Genomic DNA, 17,173 nt, shown 5'->3' with positions numbered 1-17,173 from the left:
CATGCAGCCTCCAAAGGCATTTCAATTATATATTTATTGCAAATACGTATTACAAAGATTTCAAGATTATACTTATTTGAAGTCATAGTTTGCATTGTTACCTTTTACATTAAAAATTAACATGTATGAGACACTATAATGTCTATAAATGGAGTTCATTAATTTATAATTTGACGTAAATTTTATTCAAAAAATTGAAAAGATAATTTTATTAATTTTATTCGTATTTGTCAAAAATTAAGGAGATCAGTTATGAATTTTTTTCCTAGGAATAATTATTTTGCTTGGGAACATATTTATATGTGAACAGTTTTCTTTCACAGACAAAAATAAGCAAAGAACATGATTGATCAAAGAGCATCTACAATCCGCGATGAAGATAATTTCTAGTAATTCCTCTCAAAGGTTACAAGTTTTATCAGTATTGAAACACCATCAAGTATTAAGCTGTAGTAAGAAATAAAGAAGCTTATAATTATTTGCATAAGAACACATGCGTTTTTATTCATGTGTTTAAGAATTTATTAAGTAAGAGGTATTACGTTGTCATTATTGATTCTTAAGTTCTGCCCCGCATAATAAATTTTCCATCTCTCTAACTTGAATTACTCTAATTTCTTTAACTTGAATGAACTCTAATTTGTTTGTTTTTAGTTTAAAATAAATCAAGTTATTTAATTAATAATTAAAAATGCGAAAATAATTTGAAAGAAATATCAGTCTAAGAATTTAATATTTAGCTTTCACTATATTTGAATTACAAAGTGTAACCAACAAAAACATCTTACAGGTAAAAAAGTTTAGATTTTTGGATAACAAATAATAATAAACTTGAATTTTATTCCTTTGCGATATTATTTTGTTAATAAAATTCTTCGTTTTGTTAAAAAAGATCTGGCCCGTCAGTTGTTTTTCGATCATGCATTCAACTCGTAAACAATATGAATTCAATGAAGTAGGCTGTTTTCTAACAATTGTTCCTTACTATGGCGGATTTACTTAGGCAAGCAAATGATGCCACCACCGGAGGTGGAGTACAGTACCGCGCATACATTTGTATATCACATAAATTAAGTTCGAGTGAGTCACCACAGCTATGTAAACTGATGTTCCCGGTTCTATCAAACGCAAATAGGCTATTTTAAACTCAATATCTTTATACACATGCGTATTGTTTTAAGTTGAAATGCATGCACTAAAAAACTGTTGCAACGACGCACATCGCGGTATTCACCAGCCTTACGCAGTTTGTCAATAGTGGACCATTCGATGTGGTAAAGTGACTCTATTTACACTACATTCAGAGAAGACTGAAAACCTCCTTCCGTCTTTAACGTAATTGCGAACCAGTTTTTTGTAGAACACTCGTATACACATTAAACATGGGGAAAACCACGAAAGCGCCCATGCAGCCAACCCGTTCGCGGGATTCGAAACTCGGACCGAACTACCAGTGTTCAGATTTTACCGCTCGGCCGCTGGTGAGCCTCAACTGAGCGGTAAAGTCGTTGAACACTGGTAGTTCAGTCTAAGGTTCGAATCCCACGAACAAGCTGGTTGCAAGGGCGCCTTCGTGTTTTTCCCCATGTGTAATGTGTACACGAGACAGTTTTTTTTAGAATATCCTCCACAGCGGCATCCCTTCCCTTAGGCAGATAGCCCTCGAGGTTTTGTCATAATCACAAAAACCAAACCAAACCAAAAGTTCGATTATGATTTAAAAGTTTCATTAGTTGTAAATTAATAAAATCTTTGTGTAAAAAGAAAGGATACATATTAATAGCTTTTCAGTTATTTTTGTATTAGAATACCACGATTTATTACTTTATACTTGAAAGTTTAATATTCATTTTAATTTAAATTAGAAATATATTGATTTATATTGAATGAACTTCAGGCCGTCTAAAAATATATTCAGCACTTCTAAATTTTATACATCTGGAAAAGTATTTAAAATTTGGATTTTATTTGTAGAAAGTCTGGCATCGTAAATCTTCCAGGGAAAAAATTAAATGAAGAAAGAAAAAAATAAAGGAAAATACTCAAATAATAATATATTAGTTACGTAAATTTTTATACATTATTTTAGTTAATTTAAATAAAAACGGAGACTTTCCACAGTAAAAATTTACGTTGTGGGTTTCAACCTTTTATCTAACATCTAAGTGTTTAGGAACCCCGTGAACAGGTAAGCGACTATTCTCTCAGAAACAGATACTTAAGACTCAAGAAGGGTTAATTACGTTTTATTTCTCAAAATAAGAATTTCACCGGTGGTCCCTTTCTCAGGATGTACAGTAAAGCCTTCACCTTGGCTTGAACTCAAAGTAAAAGAAATGAAACTTAACTACAGCTTCAGAAAAAGATATAGCCGAAGATATCAAGATGTCTAAGTAGTTGGCCCTAAATATCAATTAAGCTCGCGAAGCTATCAAGGACCTGAGATAAGGCCGAGCGTAATAATAGCTTAGAGAAAGTGAAGCCAAAAGGTAGAATCTCTGGCTGTCTAACGAAGTCAGCGGAACTTTGATTTAAATACTGCTCTTACACATTTGCATTAGCCGCGATTCTAAAAGCACATTCTGGTAGGAAATTTTAAGCTGAAACTAAGAAGGATAGGAAAAAAGCTTTAACTAAAGAAAACTGTTAAAATCTTAGGATAAACCTTACACCGTTTTAGTATCTTGTCATTAGTTTCAAGTGCATTGTAAAAGGAAGGGGTAATATTTTCAGATAAATTTTTAGTAAAAGTTGCATTTTCAGCATAGTTTTCTAGTATCTGGTTTCAAAAATATCAATTATTATATATTTCAAAATATTTTGATGCATTATGTATTATTTTAAGGATTAATTCGTGCTCATAAATGGTATAGATTGACATAAAAAAAATTCTCGAATTTTTACACTTATAGTGAAAATTTAGATTTGGAATTTTTCAACAGCAAGTATTCCTTCTGCATTGAATAAAGTGCTTTACTGCATTTAAATACAAATTACATTTTACATTTGAACAATATGTGAATTTGAAAAATCGCGTTTAGTATTTGAATAAAAATTTTTAATATTGTTGTTATTCGAATCAAATAATATTTTCGACATTTTATAACATTCATCACTGCAAAAATTAAAATTAGTACTTTAAACCATTCGTTAATACATGGATAAAAATTAATTCCTATTTTGAAAAATCCTCTTTTTAATTTAGATTAATTAATTAATATAAATTAATAAATTTTAATTTTATGATTTATTCGCATTTTAAATGATGTAGTTTTTTAATATGTAATAATAACCATTTTATAGCAGTTAAGAACAATAAGCCTAGATATCTTTAACAGCACTTTTTTAACATTTATTAATTTTTGTTATTCCAAATGTAAATTTAAAATATTAAATTTTTAACAACTTGTTATTATTTGAATTAAAAAAACCTTCATAGTTAAAAAAATTCGTTCACTTACTTCTCATTGCCCAATCTCTGATGTCCATTACACCCCTCATTAATTTCAGCAGTCCCCGCATACAACTCTGGTTCAATCGAATTTCTGTCACAGCACTCATCATATAGGGCAAAGCCATCTTCACTCCAGAATTCACCAATTTTTTCACTCTTTTTTCCGTATCCGCAACCGTTTCCACAATATTTTCATTCAAATAGCCCCCATCCCTGTTGTCGATGCGGGCAGTCTCCGCATGAAAGAAAGTCACCCAGAACAAAAGGGCTACAAGAATTACGGAGAAACTACCCATCATCTTCATCCTGAATCGGACATCGGTGCAAATAAAACTCCTTTTTGCAAAGACCGCGTAATAAAAAGGTCACATGACCTTGAAGGACACTTGCGTAAGCCCTGAAGCCAAAAGCACGAGCATGGGGGAAAAAATTCGCGTCTCCGTACTGGTCTGTATTAACTCGTATACCTTGAACGCAGCGTACGAAGGAAAACAATCCTTTGAAGACCGTTTAGATACCAAGATGCCGAACGTAAGTGGGAAAAAGTGATACTATTTGCGTGATATGTTATCATCATTTCTCGAATTACTGAATAATTTTGCTGGGACACCTTTCCTCTATAGTTTCCTTTTCCTTTGATTAAAGTTTTATCTCACAAATTAATATTTTATTTAGATACAAAATTTGATTTCCCTGTAGGCAACTGAAATATAATAATTTTTTTTTTTTTTTTTTTTTTTTGAAAATTCAGTTGAGTAGGAATAAAGTAAAAATTTTCATAGCTATTTAGCCGTGAACTTAAAGGAACATTTTTTTGTGATTTCGTTAGATAAACGAAATGAAAACCACAAAAAAATCTAAATTATAAGTAATTTAAAAATTTCCATGTAATTTAAAAAACTTTCCTCTGCTCATACTTTTTTTATAAACCTCACATACTTTCTTTATTGCAAAACGGGATTTCATGATAATATAATACTACGGATGTATTATTTATTGAGATAAAATTATGGAAAATGGAAATCATTATTATAAAAATTCTGTTGATAAATTAGTAAATTTATGCAACATAAAAGTTCTATTATCTTATTTTTGATTGAAAAAAAAGAGAAAATGAAAATTTGTATGATTTTCCTTCGACGTATGAAAATTATTAGACTATTAGTCTTTACGAGAGATCAGTATTTTACTGATGATAATATTAATTTCACCTTCATCTTTCAAGAAATTGTTATTTATTTAGACGCGATTTGTTTTCATACAAGCAAATCCCATTTAATATAGCATTTCTATAGCAAAGTTTCCCTCTAAGCCGGTTAGAGATTCGGATAAATCTCCTTAATATACACAGTTTTTAAAAGACAGTTTCTCTCTAATACAATAAAATAAAAATAAAAAAAAACCCTGACTGAAATTTTAATTTAAAATCGAATTACAAAAAAAAAAAAAAAAAAAAATTCACTTGTTATCGTGACTTTCCATGAAGCAAATTTCACTTGTTATTATCACTTGCTTGATAGTAACATAAGAACAAGCTCACGAAATGTGTGTGTAAGATTGCACCTCTCGTTTTCAAGAGCCTTGAGCATAATACAGGTGATAGTATGACTTTGCTCAATTCCGCCACAAATTTTGATGGGGAGCATCCCGAGAGGATGGGTCCAAGGGTCACCCAACACTCTTTTTTTTTTTACCATCAACATCTCGAGAGAACTTTTGACTCTATGCCGCACAGACACTATGCATTTACAAACATCTGTGCCTTGTCCGAGATTCGAAACTGGCCCTTCGGAACGGCAGCCAGCGTCGCTAACCGCTATCTGGGTTGGGTGGCGTCTGGGACGATCCGTTTATCGTTCTCTCAATGCACAAGGATATATAGAGAAATCCATCAAAACTTTGTTTATTTTTGAAATAAAACTTTAGTTATAACATTCAAAAGTGTTATACTGCTTGTTTGTCTGTTAGCAAAATCATTTGTACATTAAGATTTCAGAAATGAAAATTACTCATTTGTAAAGTTTAAGTTTATTTGATTATGGTAAAGTACCCTTGGGTTACCTGCCTAAGGGATGATAAGAAAAATAATCACTATATCCTATCTAATCATTATATCTTATCTCGTTCATTTGCGCTTCTGCAGCTGAGGATGATGGTTTGGTAAAACCACAGAAACTAGTCCTGTGAAAATTTGAAAATATAACGCTGATTTTTGTTGTTTGACTTCTAAATTAATACTCCTGTATGTGTTTAACAAAGGCTCCCTGACTGCTGTGAGGTATAAAGAGGAGATCCCAGTGCCCTCGTTGCGACATTATAGAGGCCATGGATTGGCAAACCAGATTTTCTGACTTTAATCCCATAAACCATGCCTAGCACGCTCCTGGAAGAACAATTTTATCTTTCCGCCCCCCCCCTAAGAAACATTCCGAAGTTGCAAATTACCTTGCTGCAGGAGTGGGATTGACTATCACAGAGACTCCTCAACTACCTGCTGTACAGTACGCCGTCACGTTTACGACCTATCTGGCTATGAGAGGAAACCATACCCTATATTAGACTAATTTTCAGTTCGATATCACAATGTGTATTTTGGGTATTTCTGCTTTATGAGTTTTACTGATAATCAGGCGTACATAAAGTGACTTTTGAATGATACATTTCTTTGTCTGTAATAGATATATATATATTTACCCAATTTCATTAAAATCTGTGGATTAGTTTTTCAGAAATTCGACATAATGTGCAAGTTCTCTTAATTTTGCGCTCGAGTGTGTGCCTGAAACTTAGCTGTCATTAGAATGGAACAATGATTTCTATCTCATCGAAAAATTTCAATTATATATCATGATGTGGTGTATTTAATTATGGCTAAGCACACTAGGGCTATCTGTCTAAGGGGAGGGATGCCTTCGTGGAGGACTTTCTAAGGGAAACTGGCTCTTACACACGTTACACATGAGGAAAACCACGAAAACACCCATGCAGCCAGCCCGTTCGCTGGATTCGAACCTCGGACCAAACTACCAGTGTTAAGCGACTTTACCGCTCGGTCGCTGGTGGGTTATATATCAGGAATATCGATGATAGTACACTGTTTATTTATGTAATTGCGCTTTTTTCAAGTCTGTTTTGACAAGAATGGCGTATTGAAAACAAATTTATCACTGAAAGCACATGACAAAGAATTTCTCATAGCAATAGAAGAAAAAAATTCCATTAACTGGTTTAATCACTTGATTAGATAAGAAAATTACAGCAGTTTCTTTCATCACATTAACTTATTGCCGTGTGCATTGAATTCATTTTAAATGAGATTTTTCTGCACATTTTGTTGCTTTTCAAAATGTGTATTAGCGAACACCTGCAATAAAAATAATTCAAGATGCATAGCAAAAGTTTTATTCAAAAACACATGTATTAAAAAGGGGGGATTTAATGATGTGAAATTAAGTAGCATGTAGTTAAAATTTCTATTAATTATCTCTGCAAGGAGAAGAATCAACAAAAGGAATTACCGAAAATACCATTGTTTTGAGAGAATAAATTCTCATAAAGATACGCAGGTAGATCAATCACATCGAGGTTTTTTGACATTGTTCGATTGCCATAAGTTAAAATACACCTCTACACTTCCCAACTGGAAAAAAAAAAAAAAGATATCATCAGCATCAATATTTATTCAAGGTCAAATATCGATGATCTCCGCATTAATTTTCGTGTATAACCATTTTTTATGTATAGTATCTGCTCCGAGGTCAAAAATGATTCAAGGTCAGATATAAAAAAAGTCATGTGTAGTATATTTTCCATACAAGTGCATATGAATAAAGTCAGTGTGCTCAGATACAGGCTTTTGTAATGATAGGAATTTTATTACTTTGTTGTTAAATATTTGTGCGTTTGCACTTGCATACCCAGGGAAGATGCAGTACATCGTCAATTAAAGATACTTAAGATTAAGAAATCTTTTTATTTACTGAAATCTCAGTAATATCTTTTTAATCCTAAATCGGATCTATATTCAGTTTAATTAATGTCATTAGCGCACGTATACCCATCGACATACAAAATTATCTTTAAACTAAAAAATGTTTTAAACATAATTCGAGAAAACTGAATGAAATTTTCCTAGTTTGGTTTAGTTTATTTAATTATGGCAAAACACACTAGGGCTATCTGCTTAAGGGGAGGGATGCCTTCGTGGAGGACTTTCTAAGGGAAACTAGCTCGTATACACGTTACACATGGGGAAAACCACGAAAACGCCCATGCAGCCTGCCCATTCGGACCGAACTACCAACTTCAAGCCTCGGACCGAACTACCAGTGTTCAGCGACTTTACCGCCCGGCCGCTGATGGGCTGAAATTTTCTAGATCGTGAATATTTTAATATACAATATAATAATAACTAAATTATAAAAGCATATCAGATTTAAATATAAAATTTGCAGTTAACTTTTAGAAAAATGAGATGAAAAAAAATAAAGTTATTTTAAATTTAACCAAATATTTTGAATCTAGAAGGATAAGTTTGTGACTTATCCTACCAAAGTATGCTAAATTAGAAATAATATGATGTGAATTCCACTCTTCCACTAAAGATGTTCTTAATTTTTGAAGTCTTTGAAGAAGAGTAAAGATTTGCAATAATTTTTCATATCACATCCAAAAATTTTGCTTCATTTTTAAATATGAAGTCTTGACCGATAATTTTTTTTTTCTGTTGATGTCCTTTTTTTAAGTGATTGACTTTAGCCTGTAAGCAGTTTTCACATTTCCCCGCTCATTCTCTTGGGTGTAAACGGTTAGTATGTATGTCCATATATTAACTGGAAGATAAACGTTTTCAAATTCCGGTGCAGGCACAATTCATTTTTGACACATCTGGCTGAGAGATGCTCGAACTAAAATGTAATGGAGGATAATTCACCTCGAAACAAATTTGGTGGACTGAACAAAATGCCTCTTCCCTAAAAGGATATAAAGAGTTGTGACATCATTCCTTATGTGTTTTTATCACTCCTTATGTGTTTTTACGGTGTAAGCGATTAACATGTCCATCGATCACTTCGAAAGTCAGTGTTTCGAAACCTAGAGAGAACACAGCTGATATTCAAATTTCCTGCTTCGAAAGTCTTGATAGTCTATGCAAGCTCTGAGTGGAGAAGTATTATATAACAATACATTAAATTCCCCACTTTAGTACTTTATGCTGGACTCTAAGAATACAATAAGTTGAAATTCTTGAGATAGACTCAACACATTTTTGGCATTTCTTGTACTTTTCGTAAAAGATGTAAATTCTATGAAAAAGCATACATATGCTGTTCTTATGTAAAACTGTTAAATGCGTACTTGGTAGTTCAGCATTAACTTAATAGATTTACGCATAAATTAGTTGATACTGAAAGGAAGATTTCGAGTTATTGATGCCTTTCTTAAATATGCACGTTGAAGTAAAATTTGTTGTTGTTTACAGATTTTATATTCGCTGCACCGTTTCGGATACAGTTAGTCAATAAAGTCTGCGTACATCAAGAAAAGTAATATCAAATCCAAATTTTAAGGTGCGAAAAGGGTAGTTTCTTAAAGTTTTATTTTTTAAATATTTAGTTTCAATAAGAGACTTTGAAATTATTTAACTGTAATATTTTCATATCTAATAATTTATGCACACTAATTTTTAAAAGATAAGTGGCCAGAAATCAAAGCCAATAAAGTTTGCGTACAACGCAAAGGAGGCGGGGGATTTCTTATCTAACTTTTAAATTTCAAATTTGAGAATGCAAAGAAGGTTGCACTTTCAAGGTCATTGACTTCCGAGGCAAATTTCACGTTGATTGGAAGTTGCTATTTCTATTTTCTTTGACGAAAATGACAACCAATAAAGAAATTCCTTTAGTTACGAGATAACTAATTATCAAATTGAGAGATGAAGGTAAAACTCTTCGTTATATTGGTAAAACCATTGGAAAACCATTTTCTAGTGTGCAAAGAGTTATTCAAAACTATTTTGACACTGGTAGTCTTGCTGTAAAACCAAGATGTGGGAGACCGAAGAAGCTAACGCAGAGAGAAGAAAGAAAAATTATTTTACGAATTAAACAAAATCCTAAACTTTCTGCTGCAAGTATTGCAAAAGACATTTTTTTAACTAGCAACAAGGAAAGTTCTCCTGAAACTGTACGAAAAGTGCTGCGAAAGTCCGATTATCATGGACGCAAACCTAGGTCTAAGCCATACGTTTCCGAGACAAATAGAAAGAAAAGAATTGCTTTTGCCAAAACATATTTAAACTCTTCGCAGGACTTCTGGAACAATGTAATTTGGTCAGACGAAAGTAAATTTACAATATCTAAAGTTAATGGCCACCCTATTGTATGGAGAAAACCAGGAACAGAACTGAATCTGAGAAATTTAAATCCAACTGTCAAACATGGAGTTGGCGGTGTGATGGTATGGGGGTGTATGTCGTCGAAAGGAGTTGGAAATTTTCACATTATTGATAAAGTCATGGATAAGTATGTTTATCTGGATATTCTGAAGAAAATTCTACGAGACAGTGCCTCGAAATTTAAACCTTTCTAATACCTATATTTTCCAACAAGACAACGACCCGAAACATACAGCTAAAATTGTGAAGGAATATCTCCTCTATCACACTCCAAGACAGTTGCGCACTCCTCCACAGTCACCAGACCTTAATCCAATCGAACATTTGTGGGCAAAATTGGAGAAACAAATTCGAAAACACAATATTACGTCGCGAAATAAGCTAATTAGTAAATTGCAGGAAGAATGGGCGAAATTTACGTCGGATGACACTGAAAAACTAGTTCAGTCAATGCCCAGACGTCTGCAAGCTGTTTTGAAGAATAAAGGATATCCTACAAAGTATTGAAGTTATGTAAAAAACTTATATTTTGCTTTTTTTTTTTTTTTTTTTTTTTTTGAAAGTGTACGCAGACTTATTGGAGGGAATTTCTGAGTTTTTTGACAAAATATATTTTTGAAAAAATGTAAAAAGTATTACAATGATATTATTTATTTTTTATTTAAGCTTACAATTTTAGCTAATAGAAGAAAAAAATGCAATGATTAAAATACATTTTTCTATGCTTTAAGTGTTTTTTTAATTTAAAATTTAGTCTGTACGCAGACTTTTGTGACTAACTGTATGTATTACTCGAATACAGTTTCTAAGGAGGCATTGATCATATTCTTGTGTAGAAATATCTTTCATCAAAACACTTGCAGATAATGTGCTGATATTCAGAGTAGTTTCTAGCATAACAAACGTATAATTAATGCAGACGATAGAGAGACTCAATTTACAGATGACTCTAATTTGCATATCTGGAAACGTTAGATGACTGCACAGTTAATGGCCAACATTCCAATCGATTGGTTTTCTTAAAAATAATTTATGTTTTCGTTTTTTTCCAGGTAATTTTAAATTTACGTGTATTAGAATAATCGTGAATAACACTGTGTTTACTAATTCAATGTTATATTGCAGCTCTAAAATTTTTTTACCATTATTAATGATATGAGATATTAAAACAAAAGTGTTCTGAAAACTGCAACACAGTGGTAGTATTAATGTTAACATACGGATTTGTGATTGAAGTGGAAGAGGGCCTAGTTTTCTACTATTTTATTTTCAAGGAAAAGTAGTTCTTACGTACAAGGGGCTTGTCAATTTTCTTTGCATTATAATCCAGTTTCAGCATTTACGTATCCTTAGTAAAGTATCGTATCAGAATAAAGCCATTCGATAAGCTGCAGCTCTTAGTACAACTAAAAAAGTAAAAATAAAATTCTCGAAAAAGAAACCCATTCGGCTTTCATATTAGCAATTTAACTTCCACCTTTTGTGCCCTAGCTATGCTCGTGCAGCAATGAAGTTTAAATCAACAACATTTCATTGTGTATCTCAGCAACAAGTAAAATAGTCCAATGTGTTAAAATCTCAGTTCTTCAAGCAGTTAACCAACTTATGCTTCTTCTAAATTACTTTAAATCCATCTCTCATTTGTATAGTTATGGAGCAAGGAGCTACAAACAAAAAGATAGAAAAAAAATTGAACTAAATGGCTAATAGATTCTCAATATGCACCTCACAAACTATTTCAAAAGAAATAAGGTACTTTGGTATTATTGGAACCAACTAGACAGAAGTCATCAAATTGTGGCAACCATTCGCTTAACAATTCTTCAAGTATCCATATCGATAACTATAAGTTTGAATAAGCAATGTCGCCACTTCGTACGTGTTGTTTTAGTTGAATTAGAGGCTCTAAATGCAAAGTGCGATATTTTTCATCTTCAGCTGAATTTTGAAATATGCGCTTGTGATATTTGCCTGCAAATGAAGAAAGTTCTGTAAAATTTTTGCAGGAACATAATTACTTTGCTACAAAGGCGGTAATGTTCAGATTCGCATTTGATGATGAAGTATTTTGGAAATGCAAAATGATAAAGCATAATGAACACGCCGGTATTCAAAGCGGTAATTGGTTCGCGATTAGTCGTCTGATTTTAACTACAACAGTTATATATATATATATATATATACTGCTAAAGTAAAAAGTTAACGAATGTTGATGAGTAGTTTCCTATTGCTTTGAATATGTTTCGAAGTGATCGCTAAGACATTTCCACCGGAAAAAAAGAAATAAAAACCTATTTGAAAGTAGTTTTATAGATTATTTTCCGGGATAAATATCGAACTTAAATTAACTGTATCTTAATACCACACATGACATAAAACAAATAACTTTCTCAGATTTGAAATTAGCATTCTTTTTCTTTTTCAAAAAGTCGCCAGACTGCGCCAAAGTGGTTACAATAATACCAAAGTTAATTAGAAAGCTGTTAATTAAATGAATTTTAGGTATTGGAACAAACTGCATTAAAAAATATAAATAGAAGCAGGGAATTCTTCGGCACTGCAGTTAGCGAAAGCAGGGAAGTTGTATACAAGTTTCCTGCTTAGATCTTTGTTTTGCGTTTCAGATCAGCAATGTTTAAAGCAAAGCATTTATAATGGACAGACACTTGCAAATTAAGCCATTCATCGCAAATGGCCAGTATCCGTCAAGTCATTCAGCCATAAATCTCACGATCAAGAATGTTGTCTAAGGTGCACCACAAGGGTTGAAGGATTTTACGCCACGAAAGAAGTTCCACCCAAATTTTGATGAGAAACACCTTAGGTCCAGATCCTAGGCTCTCTCAACTTTGGTTCCCTTCTACCAAGTGTCTCGAGAAGGCTTCAAACTGAAACAATTTGTTTGTCGCACTGCTACATCCATTTGGTTACTTCTCACGACTGACGTGACTTCGATGGCTTCTCACAGCTTATTTTAACATCGTGAGATTAGGCCTATATCTTTTCTCGCTTTTTCAACTTCATAATGATAGCCATAATAGTTATGTGCTAGAATTATACGTCGTGCTCCTCAGTATGGGGGCTGAAGTCCAGAAGCCTGAAACTAGTAACCCTTCCACCGAAGTTTTTCAGCTAATCAGTGTTTTTTTTTTTTTAAAGTACTCTTACGGCGCACATGCACTACACACTTACAAATGTCCAAGCTTTCTCTGAGATACGAACTCAGGGCCAACGTTAAGAGAGGTCGCAGCCCTAAATATACGCCGAGTAGGGCGGCGTGCTTAGATATTTGAGCGTAATAAACACTTTGAACTTAAACATTTTACACCAGCTTATATCCTTAAGCTTAAGAAAAGAAACCAAAGAATGTTTCTAATAAGGTCAATATATTTCGACATGAGCTGCCTTGATTTTGTGGCAGATGTTTAACCCTTGTTTTAAAATTTCCGACCGACGTGTTAAAAAGGAAACATGATGTTGTTGATTGACAAAATGAAAGAAAATTTCCGTTGCGTAGGTCTTTTAGCACTGCTTTGGCGTACTTCAGGGTTTTAACCAACCCCCGCAAAGAACACGTCAGGCGGAGTTAGGTTATGACCTTGAGTGAGAACTGTCAAAGGTCACAGTAAGTTTGATCTGAGATGATACGCCGTGAAGGCTGATTTTGTCTCAATCCGTTTGGCAGTAAAGTGATAGTCCGATAATATAAAGATATCGTTATTAAAGTGAGACGGAGTATATTTTGCTGGAAAACTGTTCCGCCATGAAATTAAAGAACTCTGCATTCTTGTTCTATATCTAGATATCACAGTCCGCTAGCTTCAGCTGTGCACAAATAAAATAAAACAAAAGTCAAAAGCTCTGAATTTTTATAAAAATTGTTTGATCACACAAGAGCAAACTTTTTGTTATTACAAGTAATACAGTCAAAGTTCTACACATAAGAAATCATTCCTAGGAATTTTTAAAGACTGACGATTTCTAAAACGGCATGAACGGAAGCAGATTTGAGATTCTAAAGCATATGTGGGGAAATTTAAGCTGGTGTTTAAGATTTTATAATCAAATTCAGAACTTAATGTAGAGAAAAATACGAAATATTTTCTTTACATGCATATAGGTTTTGTTTTATTTTAAAACCATCATGTTGATTATATATGAACTAGCCGAATTCCTTTTAGAATGTGTATGAAAACTGGCGCATTGCTGAGTTTTGCTTACTTAAGTCGTCGTATCAACCATATTTCTAACTAATGTTTTCGTCGGAAACACAGCCGTTTAGGTACCTTAAATAAACCGACTTTAATTTAAACATCAGAAATAGCACAAATAAGATGAAATGAGATTAAAATAACATAAAAATAAATACATTGCACTCTGTTATAGCAAGTAACTCTAAATAGCATAACTAGAAACACACACACGAAAGTTCTGACACAATAGTCATATAATCAAGCACACAGTATAATAATTTCGGTACTTACGTACTATGACGACTACCGAGATATTTCACCACAACTGGCGACCCTTGTAGGTTATAGAGATTAGCCCTAATATAGGTTACAGAGGGATTAGAACCCGGGCCCTTCGGCACGGCGGTTAGTGACGGTAACCACTATACCGGTTGGGCGGCTATAATTAAAACTCAAATGTACTATTAATGCAAAACAAATAAAAAACTTAAACACATTAAAAATAGCTGGTATTTTAAAAATACAGAACAAACGTAAAGAAAGGTTCACAATATTTACACAAGATTTGTTATGCTTGTATACAACTGACTGCCAAGTGAGATTGTATATTTTTAAAAAATGCCCAAATTTTGAGAGGAAAACACATAATATAAAAGTTTAGTATTAATTTCCTCAGTATTAATTCTTCCGCAAAATAGAGGAGCAAGCGACAACGTGGGACAAACCGCCATCATTTGGATACTTATTTAGTTGAATTTATTTGGCGGAAAAAACAGGAAACGCCTTTTGATGCTATTTTAAAAGCTACTTCCCGCCACTTTCCTCACCATTAACTTCAACGTTTTCTTTTAACCAGTTTTAAGTAAGTTAATTTTAATTTTTTAATTCGTATTTATTATATAGTTTATATATATACGTTATTTATAATATGTACATATATATATTCGGGAGTTTTGGTTTTTAAGTTTTTGTTCCTTTATAATTAGGGCTTTTATTTTTAAAAGAATTTATAAACATAACCAAAAAAAACGCCAATAAAGACTTTTGCCAAGATAGTCGTCATAGAACGTAGGTACCATAATTTCATACATAATATATTCAAATTATATTCCTTATGCATTTCTAATTGCATGGCTTATATATTCCAATACATTTTTATTCTGAAATATAATTATAAGCTATTTTTGTGCACATTATTAAATAAATATGAAATTTATAACTGTATTTATAACATAACAATCATAGTCTACAATGTAACAGCCCATCAGTGGCCTTGCGGTAAAGTCGCGCTGAACACTGGTAGTTCGATCCGAGAATAAATTCCCGCGAATGAGCTGGCTGCATGGACGTTTTCGTGGTTTTACCCATGTGTAACGTGTATACGAGCCAGTTTCCCTTATAAAGTCGTCGACGATTGCATCCCTTCCCTTTGGCAGATAGCCCTCGAGGCTTTGCCATAATGACATAAAACAAACTACAATGAAACTGTGAATAACTGTATGATTATATATTGAATATTATGGGTAGAATATAATTGAATTTCGAAGATTTTTAATGTTTTTCTCAGGTTGTAGATGCCAATCGCCAATTTACCCTCAAAGATTCTTAAGCTTAACTATCCCCTAAAAGCTCAAATCTGGAGCCGTTCTATATTACTTACCACTGATTTTAGTTTATCCTCATTGTAATAGGTAATAAAATTTCTGTTCTGTTCAACACTTTTTACAGTTTTTACAGCTGGAGAAAAAAAAAAAAAAAAAAAAAAAAAGAAAAGAAAAAAACAATTGGATGTGTACGTATTTGGAGGGTATTTGGAGATAATACTATAAGAAAAAATAGATTCAAAATAGGCAAAGTATTAAAGCTAATCACATAAATCGATTTGATTATTAGGTATAAAAATAATGGCTAAAATTAAGAATACTGTTATTAATATTTGTGTTGTCATACATTCAGTGTAACTCAAAAGCATGCCAGTTCATGGAAAAAAAAAATAAGGAATACTTACGCTTATTAACGTATGATAAGTAAAATAAGTAGAAATCATAGAGCTTCTCGGTAAAAAAACTGAGGTTTTTATGGACATTCTAAATGACAGGAAATATGATATATATCTCAAGAGTTCGCTATTATTTATCTGCATAACATTCGTTTAGATTCCATTATATATCAATCTAGAAAGTTACCACAAACCGCCCAGATGGTATACTGGTTAGAGAAGCGTTATTGCGGTACCGAAGGGCCTGGGTTCTAATCTCGGAGAAGGCTTGGAAGTTTGTAAATGTATTGTGTCTATGCGGCATGGGGGGCTCTCTAAATATGCGGAGATCCGAAAGTTCTCTCGAGAGGCTGTTGGTAGAGAAGAGGTGGAGAAACCCTGGAACCCGTCCTCCCTGGATGCTCTCCATCAAAATGGGGTGGAACTGAGCGAAGTCGTACTGTTACCTGTATGGTGCTCAAGGCTCTTGCCAACGACAGGCGCAATCTTGCACTTATTGCCAACGCTGAATTTCGTGGGCATGTTTTGATGTTACTGTCAAACAAGTAAGATAAGTTACAAACAGCAACAGTTACTACGAAAAGGACCGATCAAGGAGTGGGAAGATTAACATTCTCAAAATAATGTTAATTAACTAGGTAAAACTGTGCATATTAGCATAAATTATTACTTAATATTCTACACGTAGTTTTTTTTTTTTTTTTTTTTTTTCTGTCGATGGAGTAGCCTTGATGCCCTTTCTGTCATACAGCATTTTTACAGTAATAAAAGTCTACGTGATGAACGTTTTTTTCCTCATCAGTTCTTTACTGGAATTTCCGCAGTTTCATACGCCTAGGATGAAGTAGCATTTCATTCCCTTTATCTTGACGTCTTTATTGCCTTCTCTTCGCGCATTTTTCTGCTGATAAATGAGTTTATTTAAATTACTATCCAAAACTTGCTTTCATGCGAGGGGAAGCACTCTCTCACTAACGTTTAACTTCCTCTGATAACCTTGTGAAGTCATCTGACATAACGTTAATTTGAATATGCGTATTTTTTTAACTTATATAACATTTCGGTTAAATTCCCCATGCATTTCTCAAATTTGCTTCCGCTACAGACTTGAATCTTAAACTTTAAACGAA

The 17,173-nt window shown here is 33.0% G+C and overlaps 1 protein-coding gene and 1 long non-coding RNA gene across 2 annotated transcripts in view; one reads left to right on the top strand and one right to left on the bottom strand.

Annotated features, from left to right (window-relative positions):
- The window catches only part of LOC118199087 (nose resistant to fluoxetine protein 6-like), a 138,749-nt gene extending 134,964 nt beyond the window's left edge, over positions 1-3,785 (bottom strand). Inside the window, exon 1 of the mRNA XM_085824134.1 lies at positions 3,462-3,785. Within this exon, the coding sequence (XP_085680260.1) occupies positions 3,462-3,759 (298 nt within the window). The 5' untranslated portion in view covers positions 3,760-3,785. The remainder of the gene's footprint in view (positions 1-3,461) is intronic.
- The window catches only part of LOC146995490 (uncharacterized), a 378,021-nt gene that overhangs the window by 73,559 nt on the left and 287,289 nt on the right, over positions 1-17,173 (top strand). The window lies entirely within an intron of this gene.

This window comes from Stegodyphus dumicola, chromosome 9 (assembly GCF_044657685.1).
Source record: "Stegodyphus dumicola isolate Sdum_Otavi_A_Nest chromosome 9, ASM4465768v1".
Classification (NCBI taxonomy): Eukaryota; Metazoa; Arthropoda; class Arachnida; order Araneae; family Eresidae; genus Stegodyphus; species Stegodyphus dumicola.
The sequence above is the reverse complement of the archived record's forward strand: the minus strand, read 5'-3'. Positions and strand labels throughout refer to the sequence as shown.